General features: G+C 37.6%; 1 protein-coding gene, 1 long non-coding RNA gene and 1 pseudogene across 4 annotated transcripts; 1 reads left to right on the top strand and 2 right to left on the bottom strand.

Annotated features, from left to right (window-relative positions):
- Window positions 1-2,173: 2,173 nt before the first annotated feature.
- On the top strand, window positions 2,174-3,736 carry LOC112721753 (uncharacterized). The gene is made up of 3 exons (XM_025772785.1): window positions 2,174-2,815; window positions 2,954-3,331; window positions 3,626-3,736. Exons 1-3 carry the CDS (start codon window positions 2,174-2,176, stop codon window positions 3,734-3,736), a joined length of 1,131 nt encoding a protein of 376 aa, XP_025628570.1.
- Window positions 3,737-3,941: 205 nt separating this feature from the next.
- On the bottom strand, window positions 3,942-5,219 carry LOC112721752 (protein JINGUBANG-like; annotated as a pseudogene).
- A 1,720-nt stretch (window positions 5,220-6,939) lies between these two features.
- LOC112722538 (uncharacterized) lies at window positions 6,940-10,750 on the bottom strand. 3 transcript variants are annotated; one of them, XR_011867718.1, is made up of 8 exons: window positions 10,693-10,750; window positions 10,387-10,495; window positions 9,870-9,946; window positions 9,324-9,797; window positions 8,828-9,047; window positions 7,748-7,859; window positions 7,447-7,525; window positions 6,940-7,351 (listed from the first exon to the last, which is right to left on the bottom strand). It is a non-coding gene; the product is annotated as an uncharacterized lncRNA (long non-coding RNA). The 3 variants fall into 3 exon arrangements; XR_011867717.1 differs by having other exon boundaries at window positions 10,387-10,698; XR_011867719.1 differs by having other exon boundaries at window positions 10,430-10,695.
- Window positions 10,751-16,033: the final 5,283 nt, after the last annotated feature.

Genomic DNA, 16,033 nt, shown 5'->3' with positions numbered 1-16,033 from the left:
AAATAGGCCCGATATATATTTCGGGTCGGATCTGGGTCACACCAAACCCGGCCCATGCACACCCCTAACAGATAGTACCATTTATGCCATTCTTATAAAAAAAAACGTAAATTTTGTTTCTTTTTCAGAATAATAAGCTTTACTTTTTCAAACAATTTATATACATATATTTGACAAAAAATAAATAAATAAAAATTTAAGATAAATTTTAAAGAAAAATTAGTCAATAAGAATGAAGAAGAAAAACGTACAAAAAAATTCATCTGTTAGGAATTTAGAAATAACACGCAAAAAGAATTGAAATTATTTTAAAAGTAGTTATTTGATCTATTCAAACCGATTTTAAAAAAAAATTTATTTATATATATATTTTAAACCATATAATAACACGTATCAACCATCCAAAAGCAACTTCATGTGAAGTACACCCTAGGTGACTCCAGAGAAGAGGAACAAAAACTTTCCAAACCTTAATGTCAAAGTCCAAACTGCCACTATAGACAACCACGGATGCTTGGGAGGGATCATCATGGTAATGATCAAGCCAGGGACGGTTCTAAGTGTAAGGGTGTGGGGGCAAGCGCCCCTACTACAATTTGAAATTTTTTTGAGTAGTATATAATAATAATACTTATTTGTTCCTATTAAATTATTAAATTTGACCTCACAATAATTTTTTACTCAATTTTTGGTACTTAATCATCAATTTAAAAATTTTATATTAGATATTCGTTAAATTGATCAATTCTCAGATTTAAACAAAATTAGTATTCTTTTTTAAAAATTAACTCAAAAGAATATTATTTATCTTCTTTTTAAATTAACTTTAATTTTTGCGTAGTAATTGTATTAATTGAAAGAATTTTTTTAACTATGAATATCAATAAAATTCGGCTTCTAATTGTGTTGGGAAGTGCATTTCTAAATAATTGTTTAGTAATATATATGGAAAGAGAAAAATTACTTAATTTTTTAAAAATATAAAACTTAAAATAATAAAATTTTAAATTATATATTATTATTTAAATTACTATTTTAGTGTTTTAATTTGTATATTAGATATTTTGAAGGCTAATCATATTTTACAATAACAAAATATAATAATAACAATAATCATGCTATATGTACATAAAAAATAATTATCTGTATAAAATATATATTAAAATATAAAATATACATTTGTTACGGCCTGGCCCAAAACTCGCGCGGGTCAACCCGACCCGAGTTCTCGCCGGCCCAGTGGTGCGTCCTCCACCCGACCCGGACACGCGTCCCGTACGGCTCGCACACAGCCGTGGGACAACACCTTTGAGGGTATGGGTCTGCCCACTGGAAGGGCCCACTACTGACATGTATATAAGGGGGAGACTGGCTCTCCCCCCAAGGTACGTGACATTCACACACCATTTCCTCTCCGCCTGCACATATTCTGACAAGGGCGTCGGAGTGTCTTTGCAGGTGGCACCTCCCTCTCCATCCGAAGTACTCGGGATCTCACTCACTCGGGACCAGGAAACCACGACCAGACGAGCCTCTCCACCATCCGAAACGTTGACCTCAAAGTCTTAACCCGAACCGTCCGGTACCCGACCTACCGAACATTGGCGCCGTCTGTGGGGACAAAACGTTCATGGATTTCGTGCTGGTCCAGATTGGGACAGGTTCCGAGGTAGCGCCTCCCGTGCTCGGAGGAGGCGCCGTCGCGACGGAATCCCGGCAACAGCAACGGTCGCCCCCGAGGGATGCGACGCAGACTCACGAGAGACGCCCCTTCGGGGGGACGGGTGATAACCATGCCAGGATAATGCAAGAACTACGCCACAGAATGCAGGACTTAGAGCGCAGGCTAGCAGAAAAAGAGCGCGACCAACGCTCCCCAGAGCGGAGCCCCACCTGTTCCCGTTCAAGGAGCCGCTCGAGGCGCACGCCGAGCCCCCAATACGAGTCGGAGAGCACTGGGGAACGGGTACGCCCCAGAAGAAGAAGTCGCGACCCCATTATCTACGCCCGACACGAAAGGCGGCGCGCGTCGAACAGAGGCAACGAGGAAGCCCACCGCGAGAACAATGAGTCGAGAAGAACTGCCCGAGGACCCGTCATAATAGGAGCGACCCCTTTCCACCGCTCTGTACTCGAGGTCTGACTACCAAAACATTTCGACAAGCCGACAGACATGAAGTATGACGGAACGCAAGACCCCCTGGAACACTTGACGGCCTTCGAGGCCAGGATGAACCTAGAAGGGGTGGGAGACGAGGTCAGATGTCGCGCTTTCCCGGTCACCTTAGCGGGCCCGGCAATACGGTGGTTTAACAACCTCCCGCAAGGCTCGGTGACCCAATTCTCCGACATCAGCCGCGCCTTCTTGGCTCAGTTCACAACTAGGATTGTCAAAGCCAAACACCCAATCAATTTGCTGGGGGTGACCCAGAGACCCGGAGAGCCGATCAGGAAGTACCTGGACCGTTTTAATGACGAGTGCTTGGAAATTGACGGTCTGACGGACTCAGTGGCAAGTTTGTGCTTAACGAACGGGCTCTCGAATGAGGATTTCAGGAAACACCTCACCACGAAGCCCGTCTGGACGATGCAAGAGATCCAGGGCGTGGCCAAAGAATACATTAATGACGAGGAAGTCAGCCGGGTTGTGGCTGCCAATAAACGGCAGCCCGCCTACAACCAACCCCGGCACTTCGAAGCCAGAGAAAGACCAAAGGAACACGCCAAGGACGGCGGTCCGAGTAAACCATCCAAACCGTTCCCCCGAGTTGGGAAGTTCACCAACTACACCCCCCTCACGGCATCGATCACTGAAGTTTACCAACAGATAGCAGAAAAGGGGATACTGTCGAAGCCCCGACCACTGAAGGACAGGACGGGAGGAAACAAGAACCTCTACTGCGAGTACCACAAGGGTTACGGGCACAAGACCCAAGACTGCTTTGACCTAAAGGATGCCCTCGAGCAAGCTATCAGGGACGGCAAACTCGCCGACTTCTCCCACCTTATAAGGGAACCAAGGAGACGCAACCGGGACAACGACAACGAGGACAGATCCCGACCAACAAGACGACGACAGGAGCCAGAGGGTGACGACCACGGTCTCACGGTGGTAAACGTGGTGACGGCCAGGAATACCGCCCCGAGGTCGAAATCGGCGCAGAAGAAAGATGCCAAGGTCTTAGCGGTCTCCACCCCACCTGTTAGAGGTCTTAAGGGTCTCCCACCTATCTCTTTCGGCCCGGAGGACCAATGGTTTGACGAAGTGCCGGAAAGTCCGCCCATGGTCATCACGGCTAGGGTCGAAACTGGCCTCGTCAAACGAATCCTGGTAGACACGGGGGCACTGTTACGGCCTGGCCCAAAACTCGCGCGGGTCAACCCGACCCGAGTTCTCGCCGGCCCAGTGGTGCGTCCTCCACCCGACCCGGACACGCGTCCCGTACGGCTCGCACACAGCCGTGGGACAACACCTTTGAGGGTATGGGCCTGCCCACTGGAAGGGCCCACTACTGACATGTATATAAGGGGGAGACTGGCTCTCCCCCCAAGGTACGTGACATTCACACACCATTTCCTCTCCGCCTGCACATATTCTGACAAGGGCGTCGGAGTGTCTTTACAGGTGGCACCTCCCTCTCCATCCGAAGTACTCGGGATCTCGCTCACTCGGGACCAGGAAACCACGACCAGACGAGCCTCTCCACCATCCGAAACGTTGACCTCAAAGTCTTAACCCGAACCGTCCGGTACCCGACCTACCGAACAACATTAAAAATAAGTTATATAATACATGTATTTATACACATATATATAATGATTAATAGATAATTTAATATTTAATTTTTTATTTACACATATTAATTTTATTATAAAAATTATTATTATGATATATAAATTTTTTCCACTATCAAAATTTTTTGTATCCGTTAGTGTGATCAACCATGGCGGTTAGGCTCTTAATTGGTCCTCTATGCGGCTATGCCCTTCCAAAACCACCACACAACTATACTCTCTCCCGCCAAAACCCCTCCAAACACGAATCGTTTTGTCCTCTGAACCACTGATCACAACAAAATCCATCACCACCACCAAGCAAAGTATAGACCTACCATGCCCCCTAAGCGCACCCACCACCACCATTTTTCCATCACCACCTTCTCCTTCTTTATCTTCTTCCTTCTTCGCCCATAACAGTATTGATCTATCACATGCCCCGGATTATAGTAACGAACCGTCGCCGTTAAGCGCCAAAGCGTTGATCCCAGACTTGTGTTTCTCCAACGTGTCCATAAGGTAGTGTTTGTTTTTGCTTTTGCTTTTCTCTCCCACTACTCCTTGGCCGCCGCCTTTCTTCTTCTTCCAAACCTTGATTCTTTTGTCCGCCGATCCTGTGTAGACGCGTCCATCGTTGGAAACTGCGACTGCGTTGATGGCATCATCGTGTGCATTCATCGCTGATTCCAAACACGCAAAATCTCTGGTTCGCCAAATCTTGATCGTCTTGTCCCATGAGACAGAGTATAACAAGGCTCTGTTATGGGACAGAACGAGACAAGACATTGCATCTACGTGGTGAACCCACGTGGACTTTTTGTGCCTCCGGATTCTGACGTGGTTTTTGGAGAGTAATATCTTTGAGACGCGGTCGCTGAGCGTTGGAAGCGTGGTCAACCGCGTGTACTTCTGCTCATGGTCGTGGTGGTTGTTGATATTGTTGGTGATCTTCCAAACCTACCTTAATTTTGTTATCTTGGTGAGGACTAAAGAGCTTGTTTGAGTGAACAATTAGAGACTTGACTGCACCTTTCCCAGCAAGGACTATATTATTACTGGTAGTTAATAATGATTGTTTGGACCATGACCTAATTTCTCTATCGAAGGAGCCACTGTAGAGGAATTTAGCGGAGAGGGTTAAGGAGGATGTGTAGTAGTTGTGTCCTTTTAGGGTTGCGATGCAGTTGTATGAGGTCGTTGAATAATTAGAACAAGAATAATGGTAATTCTTGTTAAGAGAAGGTACTGAAGCCAAGCTGGGTTCTGAGGATAAAGAGGTTTGGTTATGGTGGTTGGAGTAATCAGATGAAGAACCTGTGCTGCTGAACCTGTGGAGCTCCATCATGATTCACATGGCTTAATAAGTGGAGTGATGATGTTATAATATTAGGTGTTTGCTTCGGTACGATGATAAATTGATACGTATCGATATGTTTGCTTCTTCATCATTTTTTGGTGTTCTTAATAATTGTTGTTGTTGTTCAAGGTTATTCACTATAAAGTTGATTTAAATGATAGATGATGAAGAATGATTAAATTGTGAAGGACACATACAATAATTTAATGGTATTTATGAATGAAATTTTGGTTGGTTACTATCGGAGAGCTGGAATTTTTCCACTAATAAAGTGTGTTATCTATCAAGTTTTTATTTCCCTTCTAACTTTAACAAAAATAAAATAAAATGGTCCTCATTAGAGGAGTAGAATTTTTCTACTAATAAAGTTCTCTATATAATAATATATGTCTTAGAATCATATAGATGATAAATTTACCTTTCCAATGCAATTAGCTAAAAAAGGAGAATTAAGTAATATGAATGTAAAATGATAAGTACACATGACTGATTGAGAGCAAAAGAAGTGCAAAGTTATATGGATTGTTGAAGAGGTAAGCATTAAAGTTGTGTGTATCATAAAAAAGAAAGAGTATGGAATGGGAAGGCCACCAAAGGAATCAGTCACTGCAATAATAAGCATTATCTCATCCTATTAGAGACGCAAATTAATTGAAGTTACAAACGCAAACACTTTCATTCATTGCTTTGCATTATTAATTCAACTCTTCCATTGCTTCACACCTAGCTAGCTTCAAAAATATAATATAATTAAATTTTGTGGTATAATCACTAATACTCTGCATTTATTTACTTTTCATTCAAGAAGAAAAGTAACAAATACATACTAATCTTCTTGAAATTTTTTTGCGTTTTTAAATATTTTATTTTAGAATAAATTTTGTATTGATAATGTATAAAAATTTATGCCATCTAAGGTTTGAGTATTTTTTTTTAAGTTTTATTTTATTTTAAATATTTTATTTTATAATAAATTGTGTTGTTAATATATAAAAATTTATGGTCTCCAGCACATCAAACTCATCTCTGTAACTCTTTTTCCATGGTAGAGTTGTGATTCAGCCCTATCAAAAATACATGAGGTTTTATTGACGAAAATCAAAGAACAACAAGAGCCAAGCTCTCTAATCTCAATCATGCTCTCGAATGAAGGGTTAATGATTTAATGTGGATGATCTTAAAGTTGAAAAATCGTAAAATTTTCAGATAAAATAGAATTTTTATTTAATCAAATGAAGATAAATAATTTTATTAAATTAAATTATATTAATATGATCAGTGAATGATAAAAAATACTAAAAAAATATATAAATAATATTTTAAGAGTATAAAAATTTTAAATTGTCATTTTAATTTTTTTGTAATCAACAACAATAAATTTTTTGAATTAATTAAATTTTTACAAAAAATTATATACCTAAAATTATTTCGTTTCTTTAAAAATATTTTGAATATACAATGATTCAATGAGAGATTGACTATTGAGAATTGAATATAATATTTTTAAATTCATATTTTCAATAAAAAGATATACTTAGTTATATCCATCATAAATAATTCTATATTCACTATTACTTATTTATCTAAATAATTCTAACATTGATAGAATATTATTTTTAAATGTAAAAAATTTAAAATATATTTATTCTATTTCAAAAATTAATACTCATATTTAACTTAGGATTTCAACAAATATGACAAAGAATATTACATTTTGTAGTTAAAAAAAAGTAAAATATCTATAAATATATTTTTGTGCTTTAGCTTTAGCTTTAGATTTTTCAAAAAAATTTGGCAAGTTAATAGAATCAAATCATATTTCTATAATATATATAAGAATGTATATTACACATAAATAAAAAATACTAGGTGTAATAAGAACAAATACATAAATTAAAAATCCACATTAGAAAAATCCACAATGCAATATGATCACCATATACAGTATGATCACCATATACAGAAACAAAAATATAAATAAAGTGGAAACTGGGCAGCACACTTTAATTTACTTTGTGATGAGTATTGACAAACTAAAGCCTCTATGCATGAGGCATGAGGCATGAGGCATGAGTGAGTTGTCAGCAATAAACATCCCACTATTGGTGAGTGACCATCATATGGGGCCGTGTTGGATGCACTTGTCCTCAATCCAGTGATGCTCCAATCCACACTACGCCACGCCTAAAACCATTCGCTCACTTTCTGATCCTACCCCTGCATGCAGAAAACATTTCGGTTAATGGTGAAAAGGCACACTTGAAAGATAAAAAAGATTTTTAACAATATAAGCCAAAAGAAATGAGAGCTACCTTCTCCAATATACTCAATTATGAATTCGTCTTTGTAGATGGTTTCAGCTGCCTCTACACCCCATCCACAATGTTCAGTCTGAATCAGAAACACATGGTTGCAAAAATTTAAAATTTTTCACCCCAAACAAAATTCAATCCCGAATATACACATTGAGATTAAAGGAGAAACGGATGTTTCTCAAATCTCGTTTCAGGACAAAATTAATAAAATCTAAAGGCCATATAGATAAGCTACAAGCTTTCAACCTAATAATTCATAAATTATAGACCAAAGAATAAAAGAACAGAATGTACTTGCCACTATTTATCATGACTTTAGAAATCACTTTATCACTGATGTGCCTTTGCACTTTGGCTCTCAAGCTTCAAAGGAGTAAACATGAAATTTCCTGAAAATAATGCTTCTTTATCTGCCAATTCAAAAGATTCACATCTTGGTTAAACTCAAAAACTGAAACTCAAAAAGAAATATAAATATCTCCACCAGATCCTTAGAATGCTTCCAAAATCATTTCTTTCATGGTTTCAAGCATTCTAACAGTACGAAGACATGTAACAACCAAGGATAACCCAAGTTTAAAAATCAAAATAACTCTCTTCAGGAATTCACAAGTGGCACAAAGGGAGCATTGGGTAAATATTTAATAACTTGATTGAGATTCTATTTAGTTTATAATTCAGATCATTGCAGACTCAAGGAAGAGATTGGTGTATGACTATATCTTGGAAGTATTTTAGTGAAAAAAAGGGACTGGTACTAAGTATAAGGAAAAGAACTGATAGGGTAGAAGTTTAAAATATATAGATAAGTAGGATATTCTGCATATATAGAGCGAGAGAGACCTTTGCAGAGTGATAGGGAGCACTTCAACTCACTATAGTTTACAAAGTAGTTAGTATACAGTGCACAGCAATAATTAAACTAAAGAAAATTCCATGCTAAGATCAACAAAGTATTAATTAGAGGAAACTGGATTTTAGTTTCAACATGTAGCAACCACGTTATACACTCTAAGTTAAGATATATAAGCTTTTATAATCTATGCTCTAGCATCATATTCAACAAAAATTCATCCCAAACTACTCAGACTGATTTAAACTATAAAATAAATTATAGCCAATGAATTATGGATGCAATTTCAGCCATGAATAGTAACTGTTTTGCATTTTTGCCTTAATGACCAAGACCATCAAAGATATTGCAAGAAAAATTTGGATCAGTCAAGATAAGCCATGAACAAGAGCTGACGTTTTCTTGAGAGGAAGAATTGATGAAGTCTTGGTCAATTTCTCAACAAGAAGACTCATCCTAAACATCATATGAGAGTACAGTCAAACTATCTAAAGTTCTAAACATCGAGGAACAGTAATAAGTTACCTGGTAAAGAATCATAAGTATCACAAGAATGATCCCAACTGCCATTGCGCTGCTATAATAAAATGCTAACGATTTGCTTAAGAAGGATGCCAGTGTTGAGCTAGCAGTCCTTATATCTAAGAGCTTGTGGTCAAAAGGAGACATTGATCGAACCCAAGAACCCTTGGTAACTTTTTCCCACTGGCCTTGTGAGCACATTCCTATAGCAAGAGATGCATTCCTGAACAAGACGCACAAAATTGCCCTAATAAATTAGATATACCATTTTATAAATCCTAGTTCAATTTAATACACGAAAACTGTGAGTTATAAAGGGAATAATATTGCATAATCAAATTGAGACTTGAGGTATAAGCCCAGTCCTAGAGAAAATGGTGTTCACCATGTTCACTCAACAAGACAACAGATCACTAGAACCAACCTCATTGATCAAATACATATTCATACCGTGCACAAAGAGATTCTTCAAAAGCAGATAGGTTACACAAATACACACCTATGAAAACAGATCTCTATGTTTGGAATGCGAATATTTGGATCTGCAGGCAACACCTTCACTTTCATGGAGTGCGCGAATTTACTCAGGTTTCTAAACCTTGACAGCCCGTGTATCCTAACTCTTTCGACAACCACAGCAACACCAGGCTTAGAACCAGGAGATTTTCCCACAGAAAAGCCACGTGATAGCTGCAGTGTCGAATTCTGGTTAAGACCTGCAAAAAGAATAAGCCAAATTTCAGGTTAGATATCTTTCGATTTCCTTTGAAGCCATGAGGTCCTTATGCATCCATCTAGATTGCTGAAAGGCTTTATGTTGCAGCTCTCTGCAGCATCATCTTTCGCTTTCTGCCTTTTGCATCTCTCCCTTCAACATCTTTTCTTCTCCAGCAGTAATTTGAGCTTATTGACCGTTCTGAGCAGCTCCCTTATTATATTCAATGGCATCACCCACCACAGAGGCTCTATCCATCTGTTAATAGCAGACTCAACCTATTAGTTTGATTTGTAAAAATTGGTAAACAAGTTTATAAGTGTTTTATACCTTCGTGGGGCTTGGGATAACACTCCTCAGGATTTTGTATTTGCCATTCAGTTGCTCTCTTCTTTGTTTCTCAGTTACTATGGTTCAAGATGAAAATCAAGATGTAATTGAGTGCAAAATGAAAAGAGAGAATAAATGAAAAGCGCAACAAGCTATTGAGAAACTATCCATAAATAACCGATAGAGAAATCAACGCTTACAAGTGAACAAAAAATGAATAATGAAAATTACATTATTGTGCTTATTTTCCTTCCCCTACCAAAACAAGAAGATTATAGTGCCACTTTAAAAATCTCAAACTTCATCTAATTGGCTTGGCTAAAAGAGATTAGAACAGAACCAATAGGAACATATGTGACATGTAACAATGAATCAAAGAAAAATTCTCTCTATAATTTATATTTACATTGCATTTGAAGAGGCATAGCTTTCTAGTGATAAGGATTAATCCCCTCACCAAAGACTAATAAAAGCCTTTCTAATTTTATACCTGAATAAAAGATCAATTATTTTATACCTGATTAACATAAATCACCACAGGAAAAGGGTAATTATCTTACTCTCCTTCTAGTGCATCATTATTATTGTTATTATTGGCAAATCTTGATGAAGCTGGAGTAGCACATCTGAAATCAACAAATCTTCTATTATCACAAAACTTAATAATACTTTATCAAAAGCCAAGAAACCAAGAAGATTAGATTCTTAATTCGACAATGAACAAAAACAAACAATAAAAAATTAGGAATTTAAAAACTCTAAATTTCAGGAAAAAAGTGAAAAGAAGAAAGAAAGTCTTAATGTAGCGCTGGCGAATGAAGACCATGGCGTGGTGGATTGACTTGGCCACGCCGAACTTGAAGACGAGAGTCTGGAGGCGGTCCTCAAGGAAGTATTTTTAGTTAGTATAATACTATAATTATGATACAAATTATTTAATGCAAATTTAGGAAAAAAATTTGAATGGAACGAGTGATGAATTATACCGTAGTAGTTAAAATTTAAATTTTATATTATCAAGACTTTTGTATTATTGTACAAATTTTATGACATGACCGTATTAATTAAAAAAAGTGGTAAATACTAGTTAATTATGTGAGTATATATAATGTCAATTGCTAATTAAAATAAAAAGATTGCACAATTACATATTTTTCTAATCTCATTCTGAATTTAATATGAAATTTATGATAATCCAACAATTAATATAGTTGAAGGCACGTATTTTTTTTATCTACGTAATTTTTGTCATGTATTATTGATAATTAAAATCACACGAATATACAAAATTAAAAAAAAAATACTCAAATCTTAGATGGCATAAATTTTTTTACATTATCAATACAAAATTTATTGTAAAATAAAATATTTAAAATAAAATAAAACTGAAAAAAAGGGATACTGTCATGCTTCAACGGAAACAGAAGCAAAAGAAAACAAAAAAGTAGATAATAATATAATATAATAATGTAAAACAAAGAAGTAAATAATAATATAATATAATATTGTTAAACAGTTGGTGTTTAAAAAAAAATAAATAATAATAATATATATTTAACGAATTATATCTCAAATGATATAATTTTTTTCATCTTTATTTAGAAGTTTTGAATTTGAATTATACTTTTAATTTAAAAAAAAAGATAATAATATACATTTAAACACATATTAAATTACCCAGAAACAAGACGGTATTTTAAAAACGAAAAAAATTTCAAAAAGATTAGTATGTATTTGTTACTTTTCTTCTTGAATGAAAAGTAAATAAATGCAGAGTATTAATGATTATACCACAAAATTTAATTATATTATATTTTTGAAGCTAGCTAGGTGTGAAGCAATGGAAGAGTTGAATTAATAATGCAAAGCAATGAATGAAAGTGTTTGCGTTTGTAACTTCAATTAATTTGCGTCTCTGATAGGATGAGATAATGCTTATTATTGCAGTGACTGATTCCTTTAGTTCCCATTCCATACTCTTTCTGTTTGATGATACACACAATTTGAATGCTTACCTCTTCAGCAATTCATATAACTTTGCACTTCCTTTCCTCTCCATCAGTTTTCTGCATTTATGGTTCTAACGTTCATATTACTCAATTCTCATTCTCTAGCTAATTGCATTGGAAAGGTAAATTTATCATCTATATGATTCAACAAATATATTATTATATAAAGAACTTTATTAGTAAAGAAATTTCACTCCTTTAATAGTAATTATTTTATTTTATTTTTGTTAAAGTGAAAAGGGCAATAAAAACTTAATAGATAGTACATTTTATTAGTGAAGAAATCTCAGCTCTCCAATAATAATCAACCAAAATTTCATCCATAAATACAATTAAATTGTTATATGTGTCCTCCACAATTTAATCATTCTTTATCGTCCATCATTTTTCAATTTTCATGGCATCCAATCATATTAATAATAACAATAATAGTTCACCCGTTAATAACGAAATCAACTTTATAGTGAGTAACCTTGAGCAACAACAAACAATTATCAAAAACCCCATACAATGAAGAAGAAGCAAAAAAGAAAGAGGAATTTGATTACTCAAAAAGATCCCAATAACTACGTGCAGCGGTGCTGGGAGCTAACAACAGCTGGTATCAACGGTGGCTCTGATGATGGGAGTGGGAGCAATGAGGGAAGACACGAAGGCCATGATATTGTCCGGTTTCACAAGCCTTGTGGCAGGGGTATGTAGCATAGCCATTAGTGAGTTTGTTTTTGTGCATTTAGGGTTAGACATAGAGATTGCTCAAATAAAGAGACAAGAAGAAGAAGAAGAAGATGAGATAGAGAAAAAGAGTTTACCGAACCCTTTGCAAATAGCTGCAGCATCAAGTTTTACATTCTCAGCAGGTGCAATAGTTCCTCTTCTTGTGGTATTTTTCGTAAGGAACTATAAATTCAGGTTGGAACTTATTTTAGAGTCAGATAGTTTTGTTTTGATTTTGTTTGGTTACTTGGTAAGACTCTTCCATTTAGGTCTTATGTTAGAGCCTTCTTTAGTGAATGGTTAGCCATGGCTATAACTTTTGGCCTAACCAAGTTGATTGGCTCAAGTGTCTTTTAATTACCTTTCTTGATAACATTATATCTGTATTGGGCTATCATTTTTATATATTTATTTCTGTTATAAGTGTAGTAGTTATCTTTTAATTACGTGTCTCATGGTTTGAAGTTGGAGTCCCCTATTTAATTTATCGTCATCATCTGTGTGTATTTATCACTAAAAGTTGTATCTGGGTTATAATGTGTAGAAGTTCTAATGTGCCTTTCCATAGGGTAGGAGTCTAGGAGAGAGTAGGTTAAAGTAGAAACAAAACTTGCTCGTAGAATTTGATTTCGAACTCGATCTGGTTTTTTTTTTTTATTTCAGAAAAAAAAAAAAGAAAAAGAACCAAGTTTGATAATTATTCTGAAACAAAAAGATACTGCTACTAGGAATGAAAACATATATGGAAAAGGACATAGACAAGTTAAAATTATCTAGCTATTGAAAATAATTTTAATAAATTTATTTTTAAAATTAGAATATATAACACACTTTTTAAAAGCAAAACCGTTTAAGTTAATATATGTACTTTAAAAAAAGAATGAATTTCAAGAACGTGATTCAGTTATATATCTATTATTTCTATATTTTTTATCACCCTAAGATAGAAATCAAATAATACTCAAGAGAATTTAATTTGATGTTATATACCCTAACTAAGTCAACTAGAGCATTTAGTGAGTTGAAAAAATTAGGATTATCCTACCATTTTTTCCCTCTTTTCTTATGTCAAAATATTATTGAATTTAAGATGGGAGTTTAATTAACTAGACCTATGTATGTGAAGCTGTGAACCCTGTTATTTGTTACAGATTTTTATTTTGCTTCCTCTTTGTTCCTCTCTAGTCGCTTCTAATGTCGGTCTTTACCCAAAAGATGAACACATAGAACATGCATTGTTGTTATATATTCCATGGACGAAACTTGTTAATATGACACTTTTTGCTTTGGACAAGGAACGTGATCCCTGCCATACACCTTTACTAATGGTGAATAGAAAAGACAATTAGGGGAGTGACCCTCGCTTTAATTAGGATAGTTACGCACTACCCATCCCAATATATAGAGAGTCCTTAATAACTTCAAATCAATCTTTTCTCATGTTTCATAGTAAAAGATAGGGCAATTTACGTATTTAAATAAAATGGACGAATCCTTTATCCAAATGTGCAAAATAGATAGTTGTTACGTGCATGTGCAAATTCTCTATTCTATATAAACCGTGGCAACCAACCACGGTTTTTAGATTGTACATAAACCGTGGCTGGCAGGGACGGTTTATGGGGAAATTTTGTTGCGTGTAAACCGTGGGAAGTTCCAGCGGTTTATGAAGGAGGCGTGGAAGGCATAAACCGTGGTAGGCTACCACGGTTTATGAAGAAGGTGCAATGGTCATAAACTCTTGTGGGTTACCGCGGTTTATGTAGTTGGTTGATTCGTGTAGCGCTTCGTGCACGAAAGGGCACTTGGGAGGTTAGGAGGTACAACGGGCCACACACATGCTTGGCAACCTCTATTTCAAGTGATCACCGTCAGCTGGATTATCACGTTATCTGTGCGAGGATTCTTCCTTTGGTTAGGGCAGATGCTGCGGTTACGGTAAAGGTACTACAACAAGCGACAAAAGCCGACTACGGATTCAGGCCTAGTTATAGGAAGGTTTGGATGGCCAAGCAGAAGGCAGTGGCACAAATATATGGAGATTGGGAAGAGTCTTACGCGGAGTTGCCACGTTGGATGCTAGGGGTCCAGTTGACAATGCCCGGAACAATCACGGTGTTGAAGACCTCTCCTGTTCGGCTTGGTGGTGAGGTTGATGAGTCGACGGTGTACTTTCACCGGCTTTTCTGGACATTTCCACCCTGTATGGAGGCATTCCGGCATTGCAAGCCCTTCGTCAGTATTGATGGTACCCACTTGTATGGGAAGTATGGAGGGACGCTGCTGTTGGCGATAGTTCAGGACGGGAACTCGAACATCCTCCCGATAGCATTTGCCCTTGTGGAGGGCGAAAATGCAGAATCGTGGTCATTCTTCTTGTCCAACCTCCGAGAGCATGTGACTCCTCAGGAGGGTATACTTGTTATCTCTGACAGGCATAATGGGATCAAGGTAGCGCTTAAGGCACCTGAGACTGGGTGGCTGCCTCCCCGGGCTTTCCGAGCCTACTGTATTAGGCATGTGGCTGCGAATTTCGCCCTAACGTTCAAAGGTAAGGACTCAAGGAGGATGTTGGTGAATGCTGCGTACGCAAAGACTGAAGCTGAGTTTTACTACTGGTTTGACATCATGCGGACTGAAAATCCAGCAATGTGTGACTGGGCCAACCGGATGGAGTACGACAAATGGACCCAACATGAGGATGGTGGTCGACGGTTCGGGCACATGACCACCAACATCAGTGAATGTGTGAACTCCGTGCTAAAGGGAACTCGCAACCTCCCGGTCACATCATTGGTTAAGTCAACTTACAGGAGGCTTGCTCAGCTATTTGTGGAACGGGGACAGACAGCAGAGGCACAACTCGGATATGGGAATGAATTTTGTCAGGCATTAGTCAAGGCTATTGATCGGAACCTAAGAGACTCTAGGTGCTTCACTGTGACGTTATACGACAGGCATCAGTCCGAGTACACCGTCGCGGAGACGACACCAACCGGGAGCTTCTCGCTGGGTAGCTATAGAATTTCCCTTAAAGATCACCGATGCGACTGTGGCCACTTTCAGGCGCTGCATTATCCTTGTTGCCACGCCATTGCGTGTTGCGCCTACTCCCGCCTTAACTGGGCGTCATATGTTCACGAGGTGTATCGTATGAGTGAGGTGTTCAACGTTTACAAGCAGGGGTTTTTCCCACCTATCCCTGAAGGACTATGGCCTCCATATGCTGGGCCTACTATCATTCCTGACCCTAATATGCGGCGTGCAAAGGAAGGTCGTCCAAAGGCAACCAGGATCCGTGGAAGTATTGATCAGTCTCAGGAGAACCAGCCGAAGCGTTGTGGGCTATGCCGTCAGGCTGGGCATACGCGGAGGAACTGTGACCAGCGAAGACAGAGTGGTGGAAGGGATGCCTAGATCTCATGTCGTCTAAAATGT

This window comes from Arachis hypogaea, chromosome 11, assembly GCF_003086295.3.
Source record: "Arachis hypogaea cultivar Tifrunner chromosome 11, arahy.Tifrunner.gnm2.J5K5, whole genome shotgun sequence".
Classification (NCBI taxonomy): Eukaryota; Viridiplantae; Streptophyta; class Magnoliopsida; order Fabales; family Fabaceae; genus Arachis; species Arachis hypogaea.
The sequence above is the reverse complement of the archived record's forward strand: the minus strand, read 5'-3'. Positions and strand labels throughout refer to the sequence as shown.

Coding starts and splice junctions, on each gene's coding strand:
- LOC112721753 (XM_025772785.1), top strand. CDS start 2,174: ATGAAGTATGACGGAACGCAAGACCCCCTGGAACACTTGACGGCCTTC. Junction 2,816..2,953: donor TCACGGCATCGATCACTGAA/GTTTACCAACAG, acceptor TTTGACCTAAAG/GATGCCCTCGAGCAAGCTAT. Junction 3,332..3,625: donor GCCTCGTCAAACGAATCCTG/GTAGACACGGGG, acceptor GTGTCTTTACAG/GTGGCACCTCCCTCTCCATC.